Source organism: Dasypus novemcinctus, chromosome 4 (assembly GCF_030445035.2).
Source record: "Dasypus novemcinctus isolate mDasNov1 chromosome 4, mDasNov1.1.hap2, whole genome shotgun sequence".
Taxonomy (NCBI): domain Eukaryota; kingdom Metazoa; phylum Chordata; class Mammalia; order Cingulata; family Dasypodidae; genus Dasypus; species Dasypus novemcinctus.
This window is the reverse complement of record NC_080676.1, coordinates 78,733,840-78,760,128: the sequence shown is the minus strand read 5'-3', so window position 1 is coordinate 78,760,128 and position 26,289 is coordinate 78,733,840. Positions and strand designations below refer to the sequence as shown.

Here is a 26,289-nt window from a genome sequence, read left to right as displayed (position 1 = left end):
TTCCAAAAAATTGAAATTGAAGAGGAGGGAAACCTCAACTTATTTTATGAAGCTAATACCAACCTAATACCAGAGCCAGATAAAATACTAAGAAAAGAAAATTAGAGACCAATCTCTCTAATGAACATAGATGCAAAAATTCTGAGCAAAATGTTTGGAAATAGAATCCAACAGCAAATGAAAAGAGTTATATACATCACGACCAAGTGGGATTTATTACTGACATGCAAGGCTGGTTCAACATAAGAAAATCACTTAATGTGATACACCACATTAGCAAATTGAAGGGATAAACCCACATGATCATCTCTATTGATGCAGAAGACGCATTTGACAAAATCCAGTATTCTTTCTTTTTTTTTTTTAAAGATTTATTTATTTATTTCTCTCTGCATCCCCCCCACCCAGGTTGTCTGTTCTCTGTGTCTGTTTGCTGCGTCTTCTTTGTCTGCTGCTTCTGTTGTTGTGAGCAGCACGGGGATCTGTGTTTCTTTTTGTTGCATCATCTTATTGTGTCAGCTCTCCGTGTGTACTTCACCATTCCTGGGAAGGCTGCACTTTGTTTCGTGCTGGGCGGCTCTCCTTACGGGGCGCACTCTTTGCGAGTGGGGCTCCCCTACGTGGGGACACACCTGCGTGGCACGGCACTCCTTGCGCACATCAGCACTGCACATGAGCCAGCTCCACATGGGTCAAGGAGGCCCGGGGTTTGAACCGCGGACCTCCCATGTGGTAGATGGATGCCCTAACCACTGGGCCAAGTCCGCCACCCCCAGTATCCTTTCTTGATAACACTTCAAAAGGTAGTAATAGAAGGAAAATTCCTCAATATAATAAAAGGCATATATGAAGAACCCATAGCCAACATTGCATTCAATGGGGAAATATTAAGAGCTTTCCCCCTAAGATTGGGAACAAGACAAGGATGCCCACTGTCAACACTGTTTTTCAACATTGTACTAGAAGTTCTAGCCAGAGCAATTAGACTAAATAAATAAAGGTATCCAAATAGGAAAAGAGGAAGTAACTCTCACTATTCACAGATGACATGATCCTATATTTAGAAAATTGTGGAATATCTACAACAAAGCTACTCGAACTAATAAACGAGTTCAGCAAAGTGGCAGGATACAAGATCAACATGCAAAAATCAGTAATGTTTCTGTACTCTAGTAGTGAACAATCTGAGAAGGAAATCAGGAAAAAAATTCCATTTACCTTAGCAACAAAAAGACTCAAATACCTATGAATCAATTTAATCAAAGAATTACATGACGTTTAATCAGAAAATTACAATACAATGCTAAAATAAATCAAAGAAGACCTAAACAAATGGAAAGACATGTTCATGGATTGGAAGACAAAATATTGTAAAGATGTCAGTCCTATCCAAACTGATTTATAGATTCAATGCAATACCAATCAAAATTTTAACAGCTTACTTTACAGGAACAGGAAATTTGGTAATTTATTTGGAAGGGAAAGTATACCTGAATAGCCAAGTGCATTAAAAATTTATTTGGAAATTTATTTGGAAAGTATACCTGAATAGCCAAACGCATTAAAAAAAGAAGAGCAATGTGGAAGAATTTTCACTTCCTGATCTTGAAATATATTACAAAGCTACAGTGGTCAAAACAGCATGATATTGGCATAAAGACAGACACATTTATCAGTGGAATAGAATTGAGAGCCCAGAAATAAACCTTAACCTCTATGGTCTACTGTTTTATTTGTTTTTGTTTTTTGACCTACAAAATCCTTGTTAACTGGACTTGGTTAATAGTGCTGGGAGAACTGGATGTTCAAAACCAAAAGAATGAAAGAGGATCCCTATCTCACTCCCTACACAAGAATCAACTCGAAATGATCAGGTCTAAATATAAAAGCCAGGACCATAAAACTGCTAGAAAAAAATGTAGAGAAACATCTTAAACATTTTGTGGTAAGTGGTGGTTTCTTGGACCTACCCAAAGCATGAGCAGCAAAAGAAAAAATATGTCAATGGGACCGCCTCAAAATTGAACACTTGTGTACCTTAGAGGACTTGGTCAAAAGGGTGAAAAAGCATCTGACTCAATGTGAGAAAATATTTGGAAATCACATTTTGGATAAGAGTTTAATATCCATGAATTATAAAGAGAGCTACAACTCAACAATAAAAAGACAAACAACCTGGTTTTTAAAATGGGCAAGACTTGAATAGAAGTTTGTCCAAGGAAGAAATACAAATGGTGAAAAAAAAACATGAAAAGATGTTCAACATCACTAGCAATTAGGGAAATGCAAATCAAAGCTACAATGAGATATCATTTCATATCTATTAAAATGGCCACTATTAAAAAGACAGAAAACTATAAGTGTTGGAGAGGACATGGAGAGATAGGAATGCTTATTCACTGTTGGTGGGAATGTAGAATGGTATAGCCACTGTGGAAGACTGTTTGGCAGTTCCTGAAGAAGTTGAATATAGATTTCCATGTGATCTGGCAATACCACTACTTTGTATATTCCCAGAAGAACTGAGAGCAGTGACTCAAATAAACATGTGCACACTGATGTTCATAGCATTATGATTCACAGTTGCCAAAAGATGGAAACAGACCAGATGGCCATCAACTGATGAATGAATAAACAAACTGTAGAGTACACACCCAATGGAATATTATACAGCTGTAAGAAGAAATTAAGTTGTAAAGCATATGACAACTTGGATGAACCTGTAGAACATTGAATGAAGCAAGCCAGACACAAAAGGACAAATACTGTATGATTGTGCTACTATGAACTATATATGTTGTGTAAACTCATATAGTTAATCACGTGAATATGAATTACCAGAAAATAGAATGAGTTTAGAGGATGGAAAGCTAACGGTTAACCTGTGCAGAATAGAAAATGTGAAAGCACAACATAGTCTGTGTAACTAGCAGCGCAATTATATGATGATAGGAAACCTAAAAAATATAACATGGAACTATATAACATAGTAAAACCTTATATGAAATATGAATACGGGTGATATTGCTTATATAAGACTTTTTCTTTGAAACTCAACAAATGTATGTTACTGTTACAAGATACTAATATCAGACAAAAAATTATGCTGAGTGAAAGAAATCAGGCACAAAATACCACATATTGTATGATTCTATTTACATAAAATGTAAATATAAAATTTATAAAGATGGAATTAGATTAGTGGTTATGTAGGGCTGGGGAAGGATAGAGGGATTGAGTGGTGACTGCTAGGGGGAAAGTTTTTCTTTTTGGAGTAAAGAAATTGTTCTAAAAATTTTTTTTGGTGCTGAATGCACAGCACTGTTGTGATTATACTGAAAGCCATTGATTGTACGCTTTGGATAGATTGTATGATGTGTGAATATATTTCAGTAAAACTGTTTTACTTATGATAGGAGTAGAGACTGGATAGGTTGTGATCAAATTGTGAAGGTTCTTTTATGTTGTAATGTAGAATTTGGCCTTTATACCATAGACATTAGAAAAAGGTTTTAAGCAGAGGTGACATGATGAAATTTATATGTTTTGAGGGAGCCTAGCAGTAGTTTAGAGAATGGATTGAAAATCAGAGAATAGATCAAGGTGACTTTAAGCAAAAGTCTTGTACATTTCTTTATTTCCAGATGAATCCAAGTAACACTATGAAATATCATTTGCCTAAAACTGCAAGTTCTTTGTTGCAAGCTCTAGTTTTTTCAGTACTTGAGTTTAAAATTCCTAACTATTCAATTGTTTATTTATTTACTTATTTTTGTACTGAGTTGGTCTATTCTCAGAGAAAACCGAGACTATAACTTTTTTTCTTCATTATATTAAAAAAGCACTGGAACATGATTTCTTGAGATTTGTTTTCTTTATTGAGTTTTGTAGTAGTAATGATTTAAGCAGGTCTCTTCACATTTTCTTCTGTGCATTAAGATGGCCTGTCATGATTTTAGAGACATAGCCATTAAGCTCTCTATTCTCTAGTTTACTATCTTTTTCTTTTTTTTAATCAGTCAACATCTTTTATTGAGACTCTTAAGTATATGTCAGACTATCAGTTGCTGCCCCTGAAGGTTTTCCCTAAGGCTAATTAAATTTGTGGTGGCATTTTAGTGAATATTTTTCATTTGCTTCCATAGGGAATGAAGGAAATGAAAAATCAATTCAGTATAAGATGTTGTGGATGAGTAAACCTTTGTGTTACTCTGTTATGAGTGAAGTGTTCATATTCTGGTGATTCTAAAATAATGTGGAAATTTAGTCTACAATAACCTAAGTTTTCTTTTCTTCATGATGTTTATTAAAGAAAAGCTTAAACCAGCTACTTAAATTTATGTAATTGAAAAACCTTAAGTTGATAACAGGCACCATCACCATGGTCTCATTTTATAGTATTACTGATTGGTGATGTTTGGTGTGTAGAAAAACTTTAGTCAGTTTCTTCCTTTGCCATATAGAGTATTTTTTCTTAAATTGTAGTCTCCCTATTTTCATTCTTTGCATTGCTTTTCTATTCCAAACAGGCAGAGATTCCTACATTTATTAATAAAACCTTTTTTATTCATTCACATCCTGCTTTAATCAAGCATTGCCATCCACCATGTATTTGGTTATGATCTCAATTGAATTACCTTTCTTATAGAAATGGCAAATACAGAGGTAATTTTCAGGCCTGCAACTTGTATGTTTCTGAAAAGGCAAAGCAATCATTTGGAAAACTGTATCTCCCATAGCACACCAGAGATATATCTAAAAAAGTATATGCCATGGTATTTTTGTGTGGATATATGTGTATGAGAGAGAGAGACTGTACCTTTTACGTAGTAAGTTCTATGCTAAGTAGCTACAGAGAATACAGTGATGAAATGTCCTAAATGATGCATTTAGAAAAAGATCTTGATCAAAAGGTGGAAACTTTAAATAAAAAAGAGTTTTTATGCCTAAGAGAGTTCAAAGTGATTCAAGAGGTCATTCCAGATAACACACTTAGGCAGGTCTCTGGCAGATTTCACAAACTGCCACAGTAAACAAAGCCTCAAGCAAGAGTGCTTTTGAGGGTTTTGGGGATCTCTGGATACCAGAGACAAGCCACAGGGCCTCATGAAATCAATAATCCCTTGGCAGGCCCTATTCGGTAATATATGATATTCTATTTCCACAACATTACATTGTTATTTATAATTCTCCTACCTGTGATTCTTCTGCTCCTTTTATTTGAACTTATAATTTTCAATATACTCAATAAATATATCTCTCATAGACTTAAATCTTTGGATTGTTCATATGCCAGTTGAGCCCTGAATCTTAGCAGAGTTGTGGCCAACTCCTACTCTCCAGTTCTTAGGGCTTGCCTTAGACAACCAACAGAATGATGATGAGAGCCAAATCCCATCCCCCCAAAGAACAAGGAGTATCTACAACTGCAAGCAACACAATTCCATCTGCCCCACAATATCTAAATCCTCTCTCAGCCTGAAGCAGTCAGAAGGACATCATCCCAAATCCCTCAATACTCAGGAACGAGCAAACATAAGGGGGGAGTGAAACCATGAATCCAAGTAGATTTATTGTTATTGTAGTTTTTAGCTGGTGTTAATGGAAGAACTTGTGACTTTGGTATAAAGATAAAGGTTACCATGGGTTTAGAAGAGAGGATGAGGGAAGAATAGGTTGAGCACAGGGCATATTTAGGGTAGTGAAATTACTCTGTGTGATACTGCAGTGACAGACACATGACATTATACATTTGTCAAAGCCTATAAAACTGTACAGTGCAAGTGTAAGTAAACCTTAGCATAAACTGTAGACTGGTTTGTAGCAGTGCTTCAGTATTGGTTTATCAGTTGTAACAAATGTACCACACAAATGTAAGATGTTAATAATAGGGAAAGGTGTGTGTGTGTGTGTATAGGAGTAGTTATGCAGAAATTCCCTATACTTTCGGTGTAACTTTTCTGTAATTCTAATACTTCTCTAAAAATAAAGTATAAAAAATTTAATGGGGAACATAAGAAATAACTGATTAAAATATAGAAATTAAGGGCTATCATAAGAGAATACACAGAATATTATGGGAGCACAGAAGAGAGACATCACAAGCCAAAGGAAGGGGAGGAGACATGATATGCTTCTCAGAGGAGGCAGTGCCTGAACTGAGTCTTGAAGATGAATTGAAGTGGAGGGTGCTGTTGATAGTGTCTTAGGGGTGTCATTGTAAAGGTGAAGGAGAAAGGTAAGGACATTTTAGTCAAGGAAGTGGACAGGCTAATATACAGCAACAAAAGAAGAGAACTTGCAGATAATTCAAAAACAAACCTAAAACAATATATCATTTAGCAATATGTACATGCCAGATAAAGCAAGGGAACGCTTAACATAAAATTCCTTTAGGGTTCAGGTAGACAGGGGTAAGGGATAGGGGAGGAGGTAGATGTAGGTTATTAGTAATGATCAGGTTTTTCTAACCTTTTATTATGGAAAATAGTGAGAAATCTCATAACTGAGCTCTTCAACAATTATCAACGTTTATTATTTTTTAAAAATCTGTTCTCCCTTCATTTTTTTCCCCCTGGAGTATTTTAAAGCAAATCTAAGACATTATTTCATTTCACCCATTATTACTAAGTATGCATCTTTAACTGATAAAGGTCATTTCTATTTTTAAGTACCATGCTATTATCACACCTAGCAGAATTACTATTAATAGTATCTGGTTCATACTCACATTTTAATGATAGTATCAAAAATGTCTTTTTTTTTTCCTTTGTTTTTTAAAAATTTATTTATTAAGCAGTTTTTGTTGTTATTTTTGTTGTTTTAGGAAGGACCGGGGATTGAACCCGGGACCTCGTACATGTGAAGCAAGCACTCAACCACTGAGTTACACCTGCTCCACAAAAATGTCTTCTTTAGTTTTTTTTCCTAACCAAAATCCAAATAAGATTACAATGTTGTATTTGGATATTATGTTTCCTAAATCTCTTTTATTCTATGAAAGTCCCTTCTCTTTTTATGCCATTGTTTTATTGGAGAATCTAGGTTATTTGTCCTGGAGGAATATACCCACATCCTAGATTTCAAATTACTTCTGGTATTATTTAACTTCTTCCTCTTTTCTCCATGTATCCTGTTAGTTATATTTAAAGGCTTGATGTTATATCTAAAGGCTTGCTTGATGAGAGTCACATTGGTTTTTTTTTTTTAATGCAAGGAAGGAGAAACAATTTTATTGGGCATCTTGTATGTGTTAGACTCATTGAAGCTGAACTCTCATTTAATCCTTATAGCAAGCCTATGAGGTGAGTATTATAACCCCTCAATTTTTTTTAAGGATTTTTGTTGAGATATATTCACAAGCCATACAGTTCATTCAAGGTATATAATCAATGAGTTGTGCATTCATGACCACAGTCAATTTTTGAACATTTTCATTACTTAAAAAAGAAAAACCCAATACCCCTTAGCAATCACTTCTCAATCTTTCTTTCTCCAGCCCTATATAACCACTAATCTAATTCTGTCTCTGTGGACTTATTTATGTTTATATTTCATACAAATGGAATCATACCATCTGTAGTACTTTGTGTCTGGTTTCTTTAACTTAGCATAATGGTTTTTAAAAATTATTTTAATTCCCCCCTCCAAAATGGCTTCCTCATCTGTTTGCTTGTTGTGTCTGCTCTTTGTCTCTGCTCAGTATTCTGCTTGCTTTGTCCACTTGTCTCTCCTTGTTGTGTCTACTTTTTGCCTGCTTGTTGTGTCCACTTGTCTGCTCCTCTTATTTACAAAGCACCAGGTACCAAACCTGGGCCCTCCCATGTGGGAGGCAGGTGCCCAACCACTTGAGCCACATCCTCTTCCTAGTCATTGCACCAGCTTGTTGTGTCAGCTTGTTGCACCCTTTCATTGCTTCTGCTTGTCTTCTTTAGGAGGCACTGGGAACCAAACACGGGCCTCCCATGTGGGAGGTGGGTGCCCAACTACCTTAGCCACATCCACTCCCTAATTATTGTAATTTTTTGAAATTAGAGAAGTTGTAACTTTACATAATTTCATGTGAAAATACAACGTTCCCATATACCATGCCCCCATTGTTGTAACTTTGCATTGGTGTGGTACCTTTGTTTCAACTGATGAAAGAATATTAAAATATTCCTATTAACTAGAGGACATGTTTGCACTGAGTATATTTTTTCCCATATACCACCTTATTATAACACCTTATAATAGTGAAGTACATTTGTTATAGTTCATGAAAGAATGTTCTTCTATTTGTGCTATTAACCATCGTCATTGTCCACAGAAAGGTTCACTGTTATAAAGTGTTATACAATGTCATACAGTCTCATCCTTTATTCTCTTGCGTTCTCTTATGATTCTCTAGTATCCTCTTATGATTCCTTTTCAACCACATTCACAAATGTAATTCAGCTCTGTTAATTATACTCACAATAATGTGCTACCTCTGTCCATTTCTGAACATTTATAATCCACCTAAATAGAAATTTTGCACAAATTAACCATCAAATCTCCATTCTCTACCCTCATTCTATCTCCTGGTAAACTCTATTATAGTTTTGTAAATCTATGATTTTGCTTATTATAATTAGCTCATATTAGTGAGATCATACAATATTTGTCCTTTTGTGTCTTGTTTATTTCACTCAACATAATATCCTCGAGGCTCATCCATGCTGTTGCATGCATCAGGACTTCATTCCTTCTCACAGCTAAAATATATTCCATTGTATGTGTATACCACATTTGTTTCATCCATTCATCAATTGATGAACACTTGGGTTGCTTCCGTCTTTTGGCAATTATGAATAATGCAACTATGAGCATCAGGGTGCGAATGTCTGCTCGAGTCCCTGGTCTCGGTTCTTCTGGGTATGTACCTAGTAGCCGGATTGCTAGATTGTATGGCAGTTCTATTCTTAGCTTCCTGAGGAATTGCCAAACTGTATTCCACAGTGGTTGCACCATTTTACATTCCTACCAGCAATGAATGAGTGTCTCTGTTTCTCCACATCCTCTCCAACATTTTTTCTGTTTTTTTAAATGGTGGCCATTCTAGCTGATGTGAAATATCTCATTGTGATTTTTTAAAATTTATTTTTTAATTCTTTTTTTTTTTTAAGATACATAGATCACAAAAAGTGATTCTACATTAAAAAGTAGAAGAGGTTCCCATATACCCTACCCTTCACCTCCCCTGCTCCTCCCACATCAGCAACCTCTTTCGTCACTGTGGCACATTCATTGCATTTGGTGAATACATTTTGGAGCACTACTGCACCGAATGGATTATAGTTTACATTATAGTTTACACTCTCTCCCAGTCCATTCAGTGGGTTGTGGCGGGGTATATAATGTCCGGCATCTGACCCTGCAGTATCATTTAGGACAGCTCCAAGTCCAGAAAATGCCCCCACATCACATCTCTTCTTCCCTCTCCCTGCCTTCAGGAACTACCTTGACCACTGGCTCCACATCAATGATGCAATTTCTTCCATTGCTAGAGTCACAACAGTTCTATAGTAGAATACCAGAATACTCATTGTGATTTTGATTTTGATTTCCCTAATACCTAGTAATGTTAAGTATCTTTTCATCTGCTTTTTAGCCATTTTTATTTCCTCTTTGGAAAAATATCTTTTCAAGTCTTTTGTCCATTTTTTAATTTTTTAATTTCTTGGTCCTTTTTATTGTTGAGTTGTAGATTTCTTTACATATGCTGGATATCAAACCCTCAGATATGTGGTTTCCAAATATTTTCTCCAGTTGAGTAGGCTGCCTTTTCACTTCCTTTTTTTTTCTAGGAACTTTATGGTCCAGGCTCTTATATTTAGGTCTTTCATTCATTTTGAATTAATTTTTGATAAGGTACAAGATAGGGGTCTTTTTTCATTCTTTTGAATATGGATATCCAGTTCTCCATCATCATTTGTTGAAAAAACTATTCTACCCCAGTTGAGTGGATTTGGCAGCCTTGTTAAATATCAGTTGGCCGTAGATGTGAGGGTCTGTTTCTGAACTCTCAATTTGATTCCAGTTTTCAATATACCTTTTATGCCAGTACTATTCTGCTTTGATCACTGTAGCCTTATAATATGACTTAAAGTCAGGAAGTATGAGTCTTCCAATTTCATTCTTCTTTTTCAGTGTGTGTGTGTATGTATATATATGTATTTTTTGGCTATTTGGGGCCCTTATCCTACCAAATAAATTTGATAACTGGCCTTTCCATTTCTGTAAAGTAGGTTGTTATAGTTTTTTTATTGGGATTGTGTTGAATCTGGAAAATCAGTTTAGTTAGAATTGACATCTTGACGATCTTTAGTCTTCTGATCCATGATGGTGGGATATCCTTCACTTTATTTAGGTCTTCTTGATTTCTTTTAGCAATGTTTTGTTGTTTTCTATGAACAGATCCTTTACATCCTTGATTAAACTTATTCCTAGATACTTGATTCTCTTATTTGCTATTGTAAATGGAAATTTTTCTTGATTTCCTTCTCAGATTGCTTATTAATAGTGTATAGAAACACTATTGATTGCCTGTTGATTTTTACTTTGCCACTTTGTTGAACTCAATTATTAGCTCTAATAGCTTTGTTACAGATTTTCCGGGACTTTTTATATATATCATGTCATCTATAAATGATGAAAGTTTTATTTCTTCTTTCCAATTTGGATGCCTTTTCTTTTCTTTTCTTTTTCTTGCCTAACTGCTCTAGTTAGAACTTCTGGCACAATGTTGAGTAACAGTGGTGGAAGTGGACACCTTTATCCTGTTCCAGATCTTAGAGGGAAAGCTTTTAGTTTTTCTCCATCGAATATGATGTTAACTGTGGGATTTTCATATATGCCGTTTGTCATCTTGAGGAAGCTCCTTCTATTCTTATCTTTCAAAGTATTTTTATTAAAAAAGGATGCTACATTTTGTCAAATGCCTTTTCTGTGTCAATTGAGATGATCATTTGTTTTTCTTGCCCTTAATTCTGTTAATGTGGTTTATTCCATTAATTGATGTTCTTATGCTTAACCACTTGCACTCCTGGGATAATTCCCACATGATCATGGTGCATAACTCTTTAAAAATTTTTTTAAAATTTTTTAAAAAAGATACTTAGGTTACATAAATATTACATAAAAATAATAGGGGATTCGCATATGCCCTGTTCTCCACACTACCCACACTTACCATAACAATATCCTTCATTAGTGTGATACATTCGTTGTTATTGAACACGTTTTGGAGCATTGCCCCTAAGCATGGATTATAGTTTTCATTGTAGTTTACACTCTCTTTCACACAATTCTGTAGGTTATAGCAAGATATTATATATTATGGCCTGTATCTGTTGTTGCAGTGTCATTCAGGACAATTCCCAAGTCCTGAAAATGCCCCCGTATTACACCTGTTTTCCCTCTCCCTGACCTCAGAAACTCCAGTGACCACTGCCTCCACATCAATGTTACAAGGTCTTCCATTGCTACAATCACAATAAGTCTATAGTAGAATAGGAGTAAGTCCACTCTAGTCCATAGTTCATTCCCCAATCCTGAGGAGTCTGGGATGGTGATGTCCACTCCACGTCTAATTGAGAGGGGGCTTCAGTCCCATATGGCCGATGGATGGGACTCTCTTGTTTGCAGTTGTAGACTCTCTCAATTCCTTGGTATGGTGTTTGTCCATCATCATCTCCTTGTTAGTTGTCCTGGGTGAGTCCAATGAGCTGGAGAGTAAGTGGCATAATTCTTTTAATGTACTGTTGGATTCAATTTGTTAGTAATTTTTCAGATTTTTTATCAATGTATTTATGCAATTATAAATATTTTTGTATCTGTTAATATATTTATGTAATTATGAATATATTATAAGAGAGATAGGTCTGTAATTTTCTTTTCTTGTAGTATCTTTATCTGACTTTGGAATTAGGGTGATGCTGGACTCACAGAATGAGTTAGGTAGTGTTCTCTCCTCTTCATTTTTTGTAAGAGTTTGAGCAGGATTGGAAGCTACTTGGAATGGTTGGTAGAATTCACCTGTGAAGCCATCTGGTCCTGAGCTTTTCTTTGTTGGGAGGTTTGTGGTGACTGAGTCAATCTCTTGACTTGTAATTGGTCTGCCTTCTATTTCTTGTAGAGTCAGTGTGGCTTATTCATGTGTTCTAGGATTTTGTCCATTTATTCCAGTTTGTCAGCATACATTTGTTTATAATATCCTCTTATGATCCTTTTATATTTCTATGTGGTCAGTAGTAATGTCTACCATTCATTCCTTATTTTAATTATTAGCATCTCTCTTTTTTTCTTTGTTAGTCTAGCTAAGAGTTTGTCAATTTTGTTGATCCTTTCAAAGAACCAACTTTTACTTTTGTTTTTAATTTTCTCTGTTTTTAAATTCTCTATTTCATTTATTTCTGCTCTGGTGTTTGTTATTTCTTTCCTTCTGTTTGCTTTTGGATTAGTTTTCTGTTGTTTTTCTAGTCCCTCCACATGTGCAGTTAGGCTTTCTTCTTCTTTATTGTAACCATTTAGGGCTATAAATGTCTCCCTCAGTACTGCCTTCACTGCATCCCATAAGTTTTGATATGTTGTGTTTTCATTTTCATTTATCTCAAAATATTTACTGATTTCCCTTGCAGTTTCTACTTTGACCCACTGTTTGTTTAAGAGAATGTTATTTAACTTTCATATATTCCTGGATTTTCCAGTTCTTTGCTTATAATTGAGCTCCAGCTTCATTCCATGTGGTCAGAGATTTTTTATTGAGACTGTTTTATGACCTAGCATGTGATCTATTATGGAGAATGATCAATGTGCACTTGAGAAGAATGTATATCTTGCTGTTTTGGGATTGCAGTGTTCCATTCTACCAACCTGTGTCCTTTGATTGGGGAGTTTATTCCATTAATGCTCAATTATATTACTGTAAATGCAGTATTTCCTTCAGTGATTTTATCCTCTCTTTTTATATGTGATATCTTTTTTTCTTTTTGGTCTTTCTTTTTACCCTTTTAGTTACCCTTATTGATAATCTTCATTTCTGTACTGTACTCCAAGCCTCTCTCTCCTGTCTTTTCCATTCAGTCTGTAGAACTCCCTTTATTATTTTTTAAAGATCTGTTTTATTTCTCTCCCTCCCCCCCCCCCCATCGTCTGCTCTCTGTGTCCACTTCTGTGTGTTCTGTGTCCGTTTGCACCCTTGGTGGCACTGGGAAACTGTGTCTCATTTTTGTTGTGTCATCTTGCTGCATCAGCTCTGTGTGTGTGTGGCGCCACTCCTAGGTGGGCTGCACTTTTTTTTTTTTTCACATGGGGCAGCTCTCCTTGCAGGGCGCACTTCTTCCGCGTGGGGCACCCCCACTCGGGGGCACCCCTACGTGGCACAGTACTCCTTGCACACAACAGCTCTGCATGTGGGCCAGCTTACCAAATGGGTCAGGAGGCCCTGGGTATCGAACCCTGGAGCCTCCCACATGGGTAGGCAGATGCTTTATAAGTTGAGCCACATCCACTTCCCAGAACTCCCTTTAGTATTTCTTGTGGGGAAGGTCTCGTTGAAGAACTCTATTTTTTTCTATCTATGAATATTTTTAATTCACCCTCATTTTTGAAGGAAAGTTTTGCTGGGTAAGAAATTCTTGAATGGCAGTTTTTCTCTTTCAGTACCTTAAATATATCAATCCACTGCCTTCTAGCCTCCATGGTCTCTGATGACAATCAGCATTTAATCTTATTGTGGTTCTCTTGTATATGACTAATTGCTCTTTTCTTGCTGCTTTCAGGATTCTTTCTTTGACATTCTGATTAGTATGTGTCTTGGAAGATTTATTCTGTTTTGAGTATGTTGTACTTCTTGGATGTGAGTATTTCTGTCTTTCATAAGAGTTGGGAAATTTTTATCCTTTATTTCTTCAAATATTCTTTCTGTCCCTTTTCTCTCCTCTTTCTGGGACACCCACGACACATATGTTTGCATGCTTCATGCTGTCATTTAAATAATTAAGACACTGCATAATTTTTTCTATTCTTTTCTCTATTCTTCTAAATGTCCAGTTTCAATTGTCCTATCTTCTGGTTTGCTGTTTCTTTATTCTGCCTGTTCATGTCTGCTGTTGTATGCCTCTAGTGTATTTTTAACCTCTACTCTTTTGCCTTTTATTCCCATAGGTTCTGTTATATTTCTTTTATTTATATATATTTCTTTTCATCTTTTGGATTCTTCTTCATGCTTACCTAGTGTTTTCTCAATATCCTTTATCTCTTTAGCCCTATTTTCTTTCATCTTCTTTCATTGATTTAGGAGATTTGTTTCTACATAGTTCCATATTCTGACACCTCTGAATTTTTTATTTGTCCCTTTGACTGGGCCATATCATCCTGTTTCTTAGTATGAATTATAATTTTTTGCTGATGTCTAGGCATCTGATTATCTAGATGAGTTTGCTCTGAAGGTAAGTTTCTCTCTCTTACTAGATTTTTATTATTGACTGACTTTGTGTGAAGGCTCTTCTTTGACACTTGGTTCAAATTATTCTAGACCTTTAGAATTACCTGTGTTTAACTGAACAGATTTATTCAATCCTTCTTTATCTCCCTTTTTGTCTGGGGTGTGTGGTATGATTTTTAGGGTTCCTCTGTTTGTGCAGTTGTTTTACCCCCAGGCAAAAAACTTCCTTTCTCTGTTACTTTTCTGGGAATCTTGATCTATTATGTTTGGTTTTGTTTTGCCTCTATAGTGTTTTTTTTTTTTTTTAACTCTCCTTTTTCCATTTGTTGTCTCTAGCTGCTTTTGCCTGGAGGGGAAATTCTAGAAGAGGCTTCCTGAAGATGTTCTCAAGTCAGAATTCCCCAGTCAAAATAGTGCCAGGGACCATGAAGGGGGTGCAGATCAGTTCCAAAGGGCCCTGCGGATGGGGTAAGGAAGGAGGCCAGAAAACCTTTTTTTGGGCTTCTCAAAGTTGTGCTTCCTTGGCCTGCTCAGAAGATGGTGCTCTTCAGCAAAACATTCCATGCAGCCCTTAGGAGGCAGTATCAAAACTTCCAGTGGGTGAGGTGGGCTGAACCAGCTGTTCAGAGCCAGGACCCAGGGATCTAAATTTGCTGATTAAAAGCCATCATCAATACTCAGCCGTGCCTGTCCCTGTTCTTGGGGAGGAGGGTTTCCACATCCCTCTCCTACTGCTGCAGCCACCCAGGGACTGGACCTGAAGCAGCTCCCCACGAGTGGGGGACAGACACTAGCAGACACCTTAGAGTGAAACAGGTTTTTACAGCAGTTTCTCAGTCTCTTCTTCCTGCTCTTCTTGGATGCTGTACAGTTCTCCTGTCTTCTGGAACCACAGAAGAGTTGTTTCAGACGGTTTCTGCCTACAATTAATGCTAAAATTCGTCACTGGGTTCAATGTAATAAGTGTTCTTTGATACATTAATTTTCCTCAATCTGCAAAGGAGAGGCACCACTTTGAGAGAATACCAGGTTTAAAAACTAAACTTAGAAAGCAGTAATGACGAGAAGATAGTATTATTCAAGGCTTCTATTCTCTTATCTGTTAAATATATTGGTTGTATTAGAATTGTATCCTAATTACCCACTGTAGTCCAATGAAATAAGTCTTTACTAGCTCAAGGCAAGTCCTTCTTCTGTTCTCTTTCTTAAATGATAACAGCTATGAGGTTTCAGCCTCTCTTCATATCTGTCTTTTTTACTACATTGCTTGGGATCAATAGTAAATTTAAATAGTTAGATGCCTTGAAGTATAGCATGGGTTAAGACCAGAAGATCTCAAGGCCCTCCCAACTGAATTTTTATGGTAAAATTGAAGTAATAATGTTGTCAGAAGTCGGGTGTATGCGGTATTGAAGACCAGGACATGAGAACTCTGAGAAGGAAGTTGATTTATTTCAACCAGCCAGACTAGGCAGACTCCTGTCCTAATAAAAACCGAGCCCCAAATAGAATTTTTCAGTCCCTTTTATACAGAGGAAATAAGAGTAGGGAGACAAATGGTGCTTGTACGCAAAAAGACTTTTTGTTAGTTTCTTCAAGTGTTTTATCTGAGTATTAGATTGGTTATTTCCTCCAGGTAAGCTTGATTTAACCATAATAATTAACTTTTAAACAGGGTTCAACTCCACCAGTAACAGTTTTCAAAGGTTCAAAGAAACCTTACTTAAAAGAATGCATTTTGATCATTAACCATGATACTGGAGAATGTCGACTAGAAAAACTCAGCAGCAACATTACTGTTAAAAAAACAAGGTATGTAGCTTAATGAAATAATCATTTTATAAACTCATAAGTTGCTAAGTAAATGTTAGGAAAAGAGATTGAATTGTCACATTATGCTACAAAATATTTTAATCTTTTTCCAAGTTTAAATTTGGTGGCATTCTTCAGAAAAAAACTTTTATTACTTCTTCCTTATGATATATAAAACTGTTTTTCTACTGTTTCTATATGTATAAGTATACCTTTTATTCTATTATAGATGATTTAATAAAATTGGACTGAAAGGAGCCATTATATACCCTCTAAAATAATTTCATCTTCACTAGTAAATATGTAGTGAGCACTGAGAATACTCAAGGGACTAGAAAAAGGAAAGTTTATTATGCAAATGCTAAACTTAAAAAGTCTGGATTAAGAGACTATACCACTGCAAAATTCAACAGAATATAGCTATCTCAAATATTTTTTGGAAATAGGTGGGGCATTAATAACCGTGTAATATAAGGGCACTTGTTCTAAAAGCCATACAAGTAGTATAGACAAAAATTGCTCTAGGAATTAAGGGTAAAGAGAGAAGATTGTAACATTCAGGGAGGCCTTACACATGTATCTGGACAGGAGTTTAAGATTTAGGGATTTTTTTTTCTTTGTTTTTTTGGTCAAACACTTCTGATCGTAAGACTTACTTTGGATGCTTGTTAAAAATTAATTCCCAAATCCAACTTCAGGTTAGGGGAGGTACCCAAGAAGCTCTAATACTTAGTATATCCCTCTCCCCAGGTGATTATTTCATGTAGGAGAGGTTGGAAAATACGGATTTAATTGATCAGAGAGGACATGAAATTGTAAACAAAGTTGAAGGTAGGGATGTAGCTCATTTATTCAGAGCAAATTAATATGACCAGTTTGAACAGAATCTGTGTACCTGTCTATAGTATTTGAAAGTGGAAGGTGATGTTGATAGTGGGTTAGGGATAAGATTGTAAAAGTAAATTGAGGTTAATGCCTTAAATATTAGATTAGATATTAGGAAATTAGAACATTGTCTTGCCTTCAGTGATGGCATATTAAGGTTTCTTAAAGCCAAGGATTGGCATACTTACTGCTTTGTTTTGAAACATTAATCCAGCAAAGAAAACGAGTACAGTGAAACAATGTAGGAAACAAAAAAATGTGTGAACTGGGATTTCTGAGAGTGGAAATGAAAAGTGAGGTTCTAAATATTTTGTGAAGGAAGTACTAACAGGACTTTGTGATGGGAAATGGAAGAAGCAGAAAACAAGCATAAATGTGTTACACTTTTTTTCTTACAAGAAAAATTTATGTATTCCCTTTAGTAGCATATCTTAAACTTATGAATTGAAAATGTGGAAGTGATGTAATTTTAACAGAAATGATGATTTTAGAGTTTAAAATTATTGTACCTCTGTTGTGTACTTATGTTTTCCCTCTTATTTTAGTCATTATGTATGTCCTATCTTTTCAATTTGAGTAGTGTTCTTGTTTTTGTTCATATTTCTATCTGTCAGTAGACCTGGGTGTATGCTATGTGTTCAGTGGGTATTTGTTAAATAATGAACTAATGTTTTTATCTTGAAAATAATTTTTAAAGATATCTAGGGAAAATAATGTGTTCAATTTTAGTAGTTTTGTGAGTTCAAATTGCTGTCATACCTATTTTGATCTTTGATGTTCCTTAATTGCAGAGTTGAAGGAAGTAGTAAAATTCAGTACCGTTTAGAGCAACAGCAGCAACAAATGCAGAATTCAACTAAGACTCCCAATCTTGTAAAACATTCTCCATCCAAAGATAAGATGTCCCCAGCATCTCCAATGGATGATATTGAAAGAGGTAAAATATAAATGTATATAATGGCTCTTTACAAAAGACTTACTAAGAAATATTAAGTGGAAATTTTGAACTTCATTAACAATGGGACTAGCTGCACAAATAAGTTTTTTTTGTTAGAGTAGTTGTAGGTTTACAGAAAGATCATGCAGAAAGTACATAATTCCCTTAACCCCTACCACTCATTTTTCCCTGTGATTAACATTTTGTGTTAGTATGATACCTTTGTTACAATTGATAAAACATTGCTGTTATAATTGTATTATTAACTGTAGTCCATAGTTAAACATTTTAGCCACTTTCAAGTATACAAGTCAATGGTGTTAAATACATTCACAATGTTCTGCTAATTCTCTCCGTAATCTACATTACTAAAACTTTTCCATCTTCCCAAACAGAAGCTCTGAGCATTAATTCCCCATTTCCCACCCCCCAAAAAATATTTTGAGAGCGTGTTCTTTTTTGTTATTATGGATTTTTCTGGGGAAGGGATGTAGTTCATGATTCAGAGTATTATGTAAGTTCTAGACTATATCTGTATGAGAGAATTTGTATAATTTTTTCATTATTGAGGGAAAAAAGTGACTTTAGATGGATGTGACTGTGAGTTTTCTTCTTTTTGGCAGTTGTTATAATTCAAACTCAATTCTTCATAGCATTTTCCTGTTGAAGTTCTTTGTATATAGCCAAACTATATGTAGATGTCTAAGACGTCACCAAACTGCTAGGGAAGTGAAGAGATGTAGTAAGCCGAAGCAGCAGACAAATTCTTCAGAGTTGCTGCTCTCTTCTTGGACGGAAAGCATTTCTACCTGGTACAGTCCTTTTGAAAGTAAGAAAACATAAGTCCCCATTATTTTTCTAGCTGAGGTGTGGATGTTGGTATAGTAATTGTGGCAGTGAGACTCTGGTCACCAAAGTATATTTGCTTTTATATTTTACCTTCATGATTTCCATGTAGCTCTCCAAGTCCACTTGCCCCCTGTCTTAGTTTGCCACAGGGCTACTGACACAAAATTCCAGAAATTGGAATTTTATTAGGGGAAAATCTTACAGTTCCAAGGCCATGAAATGTCCAAATCAAGACACAGTCAGAGATGCTTTCTCACCAAAGTCAGCTGCCAGTGATCCAGGCAAGCTGCAAGGAGGTAAAGCAGGATGGTGGGCAAGCTCTGCCTAGGTCCCTGCCTTCCCCTCCAGGCTTCACCATCTCCTGGAGCCCAGCTTTGGAGTTCATCTCTTCAGTCATGAGCTGTTCTGTGGGCCTGGACTCTTGGGGGTTCATGCTTCAGCTTTGGCTGTTAGCAATGCTTGAATCTTCTCTCACACATGGCAGGGTAAAGATGGTGGTGGCTTTCTTTTCTTGTTTGTCTCTCTTTCTGTGTCTCTGTTTATCTCAGTCCCAGCAAGACGGCAGAGTCTCAATCTGAGTTACATCTCACTGGCATAGTACAATCAAAAGGGTCTACCATCCAAAGGAATGGATTAGTTAAAAAACATAATCTTTCTTTTTTGGGGATTCACAAAATAGTTTCAAACTCTCACACCCTCTTTTGGGCCCAGAATGGTATTAGTTCCCCAATACATCAGTGGTTCTTTTACACATTTGCACTGCTATTACAGTAAGGGAGATAAAAGTTCAGAACACTTGTTCAACAAGACAACTTGAATTTTATTTTATTGTTATATCATGTCTGCTTCCAAAATAGGTCTGAATCATGATGTCATTATGAGTATGTATACAATAAAATACAGAAACAGAAAATCAAGATATCAAAGGGGCAAAGGAAGCAAATTTGCTGATTATTGAAACAATACGTTTACCTCTAGAGTTCCTGGCCACCTAAGACAAAAATGAAGATATAAGTTTCTTATTGCATATTATTTAAGAGACATGTTCCAAAGAATCAGGCTCTTCTGTTATTAAATTAGAAAAGAAATTCATCACATGGGACCTGTTCTAGGGAACATTACACTACACAGTGTCTTCAACAATAATTTTACTGTATACATAGAGGTTCCTTTCAATTTCTTTTTATCAGAGACCTTAATAAAAGCATTGCATTGAAACATAACTCTGGGGAAAACAAATATAGAAGATAAGTTAACATGATCCAAGATAAAGCTTTGTTGTTAGTCTAACTTGATATAGAAATAGAATTTCATTTACATTGAGAGGTTCCTACGAATGTTCCCTAGATGAGATTAATGGTTGCCAGCAAATAGGGAAGGAGCAGCTGGAGGGTGTGGCTATAAAAGAGCAATATGGAAGGATCCTTGTGAGGATGTAATTGTTCTCTATCTTGATTGTATCAGTGGTCACTATCATGGTTGTGATTTGTCCTATAGTTTTGTTAAATTTTGCTTTTGGGAGAACTAGATAAAGGGTATGTGGAATCTCTCCATAGTTTATCTTACATGTGAATTTATATTATAATTATTTCAAAATAAGAAGTTTGATTTTAAAAATTATGTTAAGATCAAAAGTACATGATCTACCTTGGTGAATATTCCATATGTGATTAAAATGAATATTGTTTTGCCATTTTCGTCTGTAATATTTTGTAAACCTAGGGTAGAGTTGCTTGATAATGTTTAAATCATGTTTATCTTAGTGAGATAATGTTTAAATCATGTTTATCTTAGTGAGTGTGTCAGGTACTAAGAAGAGTCTGGAAATAATCCAAATATAACTTCGGATTTATCTATTTCTCCTTTCAATTTTATCAGTGTTTAAGATATGAATTTTGAAGCTCTATTATTAGGAATATATTCAGGATTATTATATCTTCTTCATGATTTGTTTCCTTAACTGTTGTAAATATCCTTGATTATTCCTCATAATATTTTGCTGACGTCTATTTTGTCTAATATTAATGCAGTCACTCCAGCTTTATTTGGATTAGCATTTTCATGGTGAAGCTTTTCTCATTCTTTTCCATTTATTCTATTTAACCTTTATGTTTAAAGCAGATTTCTCATACAGAACATATTACTGGCTCTTTTCTATCCAATAACAGTCTCTGCCTTCAGTTTGTTTAATGTAATTATTAATATGTTTAGGTTTAAATATAGCATCTTGCTATTCATTTCCTCTTTTTTAAAAGATTTTTTTATTTTTTATTTCTCTCCCCTTTTCCCTCCCTCCCCCCCCCCATGCCCCCATGTTGTCTGTTCTCTGTCCATTTGCTGTGTGTTCTTCTGTTTCCGCTTACATTCTTGTCACTGGCACCAGGAATCTGTGTCTTTTTTTTGTTGCATCATCTTCCTGTGTCACCTTTCCATGTTTACGGCCCCATTCCTGGGCAGGCTGCGCTTTTCTCCTTTGGGACGGCTCTCCATGAAGGGTGCACTCCTTGTGTGTGGGGCTCCCCTATGCGGGGGACACCCCTGCATGGCATGGCACTCCTTTTGCGCATCAGCACTGTGCATGGGCCCGCTTACCACGCGGGTCAGGAGGCCTTGGATTTGAACCCTGGACCTCCCATATGGTAGGCAGATGCTCTATCAGTTGAGCCAAATCTGCTTCCCTCATTTTCTCTTTAACCCAGCTGTTCTTCGTTTCATTTTTCCTCATTTCCTGTATTATTTTGGATTCAGTATTTTTTATGATTTTATTTTTCATCTACTAATGGCTTTTGTGGTTTTTTTTTTGTTTTTTTTTTTAAAGATTTATTTATTTATTTAATTTCCCCCCCTCCCCTGGTTGTCTGTTCTTGGTGTCTATTTGCTGCGTCTTGTTTCTTTGTCCGCTTCTGTTGTCGGCGGCGGCACGGGAAGTGTGGGCGGCGCCATTCCTGGGCAGGCTGCTCTTTCTTTTCACGCTGGGCGACTTTCCTCACGGGCGCACTCCTTGCGCGTGAGGCTCCCCCATGCGGGGGACACCCTTGCGTGGCACGGCACTCCTTGCGCGCATCAGCACTGCGCATGGCCAGCTCCACACGGATCAAGGAGGTCCGGGGTTTGAACCGCGGACCTCCCATATGGTAGACGGACGCCCTAACCACTGGGCCAAAGTCCGTTTCCCAATGGCTTTTGGATATACCTCTTATTTTTATTTTTTTACTGATTAGTCTGAGATTTATAATATATATCTTTATCATATCACAATCTACTTTCAAATAATATTGCACCATCATGTATGAATTTTGCAACAGTATACTTATATTATCTTTATTTCTTCCTTTGTGCTCTAGTTTTCATGAGTTTAACTTTTACATGTGTTATAAATTTCACAGTGCATTGTTTACTGTTTAGCTTTAGTCAATTAGAAAACGTGTTTTATATTTAATCATGATTTTATCTTTTCAGCATTCTTTGTTTCTTTGTGAAGACCCAAATTTCTATCTGGCATCATATTTCTTCTGCATGAAGAACTATCTTTAATATTTCTCATGTACATGTCTGCTGACCATGATTTCTCTCAACTTTTGTATTTCTGAAAAAGTCTTTATATTGACCCTATTTTTGAAAGATATTTTCACTAGTTATTACTATTCACAAGATTAATAGTCTTTTTATTTTTTCTTTTAGAACTTGAAAGATATTTCTTCAATGTTTTCTGGATTTGTATAGTTCCTGATTCTTTCCTCTGCAGCGTCCAGTTGATAAGCCTGTCACAGAAATTCTTCATCTTCAATGTTATGGTTTTCATTTCTAATATTCCATTTGACTCTTTTTCTTTTCTTTTTTTTTATGGCTTTTAGCTCTTTGCTGAATTTCCCCATGTGTTTATGCATTTGGTATACCTTTTTCTCTTGTTCCTTTCACATATTAATCATAGTTATTTCTAAATGTTTGCATGATAATTCCATCATCTGGGTCATCACTGGGTCTGGAACTGCTGAAGGTTTTATCTCTTGACTGTGGTTGGGCTTTTCCTTGCTTTTTTTGTCTCATAATCTTCACTGAATTACAGACTTTGTAATTAAGAGCAGTAGAAACTTGAGGCAAATATTTGGAAATGGACATTCCTCTTCTTCTCTCAGGCTATTAGTGTGGAGGGAGGGCTGAGTCATTCTAGTTAGTTTGGAGCTGCGTTTCAGTGTAATTGTTGTTCTTGTTACCTTCAGTGCACTCAGGCTTCTCCAGGGGAGTACTGCTACTACCTTGTTCTTTGTGACAAGCCTGGAGTGCCAGAGATTTTCCTCAGTGTTCCTACTTTATTCCCTCCTCTCAACAGATTCTGCATGCCTGTATAGAGAAAAGTCTTTCTCCATGTTCTTACTCCTTACCCAGCGGTAACCTGCTGATTCTGGTAACTTGATACAAAGCTCATGATAAGGTCAGGGGTGTTTCTCTCCTCTCTTCCACCCTTTCTTAGGCAGGCCCTGTACCCACCTCAACCTTAGGAATGCTACTTCCTTAGTGTTCCTGCCTGTCCCCACTGTCAAGCAACATCTGCTTCCTATTCATTTCAGGATCTAGAGCACAGATTGATTTCTTGTCCCCTCCCTGACATGGCAGGCAAACTTTCTTTTATTAATGGGAATACTGGACTTAAGTGAGGCTTCCCACTATTTCCCCTGCAACAGCAAATCTCTACCTGGTAACAGTACAAAATCTTGGACATGAACAAGTTTTCTGTCATTCCCCCAGCACCAGATGGCTTTTGCACATTTGCCCATCATCTTTGCAAGGTCAGCAGAGACAGGTTTTCTAATCCTCCCTATCTTTCTTGGAGTGGTAGAGAAAAGTGGAGATTGGTTTGCTCACTTATAGTTGGCTTTTAACTTAGGTCAAATCAAGGTCAGGTCCAGAATATGAGGAAGTTAATTGCCCATCCCCCAAGTGGCAGCTGATTACATTTTACTCATTCAGTGTCCACAGCTTTGATGGGCTTCTCCGGGTACTCCTGCTCCACCCTCAAATCTTGGCAAGCTCTGACTACCTGTACCACCACTGTGGAGTGCCCTCTTGGATCTTCTACCCTGTTCCAAATCTTTCTTATGAGCCATTTGCCTGGCCCATGGAAATGAGCTGGCAAGTGGATATGTTTTCCCCTTGGTCTGGGGTTCCTAAAGATTCTAAGCTGTCATGATAGCCTTTAAGATTTTAACCTTTAAGATTTTATTAAAATTTTAGTTGTTTACTTCTTACTGGCATTTGTAGTTGTCACCTCTTTTTCCCATGCTCTGTCAAAAATGAAAGAGTTTTTGTGTTCCATCTCTTCTCAGAAGGGCATGTAACCATTTGGAATTCACTTCACCTGGGCATGGAGCAAATTCTGGTTTTGTAGATTTATTCAGCTTTTTCTCATTGCTAAGATGAGAGCAGTGTTGTCTGGTGGCTCTTGCATCCTGAACAGAAATGGAACTGTAGCTATATATATATATATATTTGAGATATATATATTTATATATATTTTTTGAGATACCAGGACTGGGGATTGAACCCGGGACCTTGTATGCGGGAGGTCAGCATTCAGCCACTGAGCCATATCGGCTCCCCTATAGCTTATATATATTTTGTGCGTTTGTTTTATTTTTTTAATTATCTTTTTTTTAAAGATACATAGATCGCACAAAAAGCTTTTATTTTAAGAGATACATAATCAAAGTTTCATTTGTTCATAGTTTACTTTTAGAAATGTTTTCTATGTGAATCATTGAGTCAAATAAATTACTATATTTAGGCTAAGAAATTGTTTCTTTCAACATTTCGGTTTGATAAGCTTTGTATTAACAATTTTGATATTCCACATGTTAACTTCTGTAGATTAGAATAGAATGCTGGCAATAAAGTGATCCTGTTTCTGAGTTTATTCAAATAAACACTTTTGTTATGCCCATGGATATAAGCTTTACTTTTTATTCAGTACTGCATTGATACATTCATGCAGTAGATTACAAGGAAGCCTTTAGACTGAGATGGTTTGCATATTTCATTCTATGTTTATAATCACTATTGAAAAAACAATTCAAAGCTCATTCTCTCCAGCTGAACCCCCAATATCACCTTCATATATGAAGAATTATTTTGGCCATCTGTCCATTTCATTGGTTTCATGCAGTTTTGAGGTGCTGTTACTTAGAACTTCAACATTATTTTAAATTGACCAGTATCATTAATATTTAAACAGCTTGACAGGTCTATGTAACATTAATATTTAAAACTGTGAATTATAATAACAGGTTATAAACATTTCACCAATATTTCTTCTTTTTCAACAAATTTGGGTTGGTCATGTGGCCTGTGTAGTAGTTTTAAAGTAAATATTAAAATTTTAGACTTGCTGTTTGAGCATTTAGAGTTGTTCTTGGACATTGTTTATTCATTTGTTAGATGGTTACTTTTTAAAGTCCAGTTATAGGTCTGTTAGGCAACTAAATGTTCTGGGTTTTGTGGATCTGAGGGCAGAAAAGAAAGACAACAATTCCATTCTTACCGTAATTACATTTGGGAGTGTGAATGAGGGTGGGGAGTGACAGTAAAAAAAAAAAAAAAAGCAAACAAATGCAAACAAATAAACCAGTGAATTTCAGAAAATAAATGCCTAAAAGAAAATAAAACAAGGCAGTGGTGGTTGGGAAGGAAGGACTTTTTTGGGAAGGTTGCTTTAAGAAGGATGCAGGCTCTCAGAGATCTGGAATCTACAATTTCATCAAAAGACACTATTAAAAAAGTGAAAAGGCTAGTTACAGATTTGGAAGAAATACTTCACAATACATATGTCTGACAAAGGGCTTGTAGCCGGAAGAACTAATACAAAAAATGTTGACAAATCAGCAAGAAAAGAAAAATACAACCCAATACAAAAATGGACAAAAAGTGTTTCACAAAAGAAGATAGCCAGGGAAGTGGATGTGGCTCAAGTGATGGGGCTCCTGTCTATTGTACGGGAGGTCCTGAGTTTGGTTCCCATGGTTTCCTGGTGAAAACAAGCTGACCCGTGCAGGTAGCTGGTGCAGCAAGATGATGCAACAAAAAAGAGACACAGAGGAGAGACAATGAGAGACACAGCAAACCAGGGAGCTGAAGTGGCTCAGGCAGTTGAGTGCCTCTCTCCCATGTCAGAAGGTCCCAGGATCGGTTCCTGGTGCCTCCTAAAGAGAAGATGAGAAAAGAAGACAAGCAGACACAGAAGAACATGCAGTGAATGGACACAGAGAACAGACCGCAAGTGCAAGGTGGCAGGGGGAGGGGATAAATGAATAAATAAATTAAAAAAAAAAAAAAAGAAGATAGCTAA

The 26,289-nt window shown here is 36.2% G+C and overlaps 1 protein-coding gene across 1 annotated transcript in view; it reads left to right on the top strand.

The window, feature by feature from the left end:
* EAF2 (ELL associated factor 2) overlaps positions 1-26,289 on the top strand; it is a 55,552-nt gene that overhangs the window by 12,510 nt on the left and 16,753 nt on the right. Inside the window, exons 3-4 of the mRNA XM_004480754.4 lie at positions 16,143-16,279; positions 17,956-18,101. Of these exons, the coding sequence (XP_004480811.1) occupies positions 16,143-16,279; positions 17,956-18,101 (283 nt within the window). The remainder of the gene's footprint in view (positions 1-16,142; positions 16,280-17,955; positions 18,102-26,289) is intronic.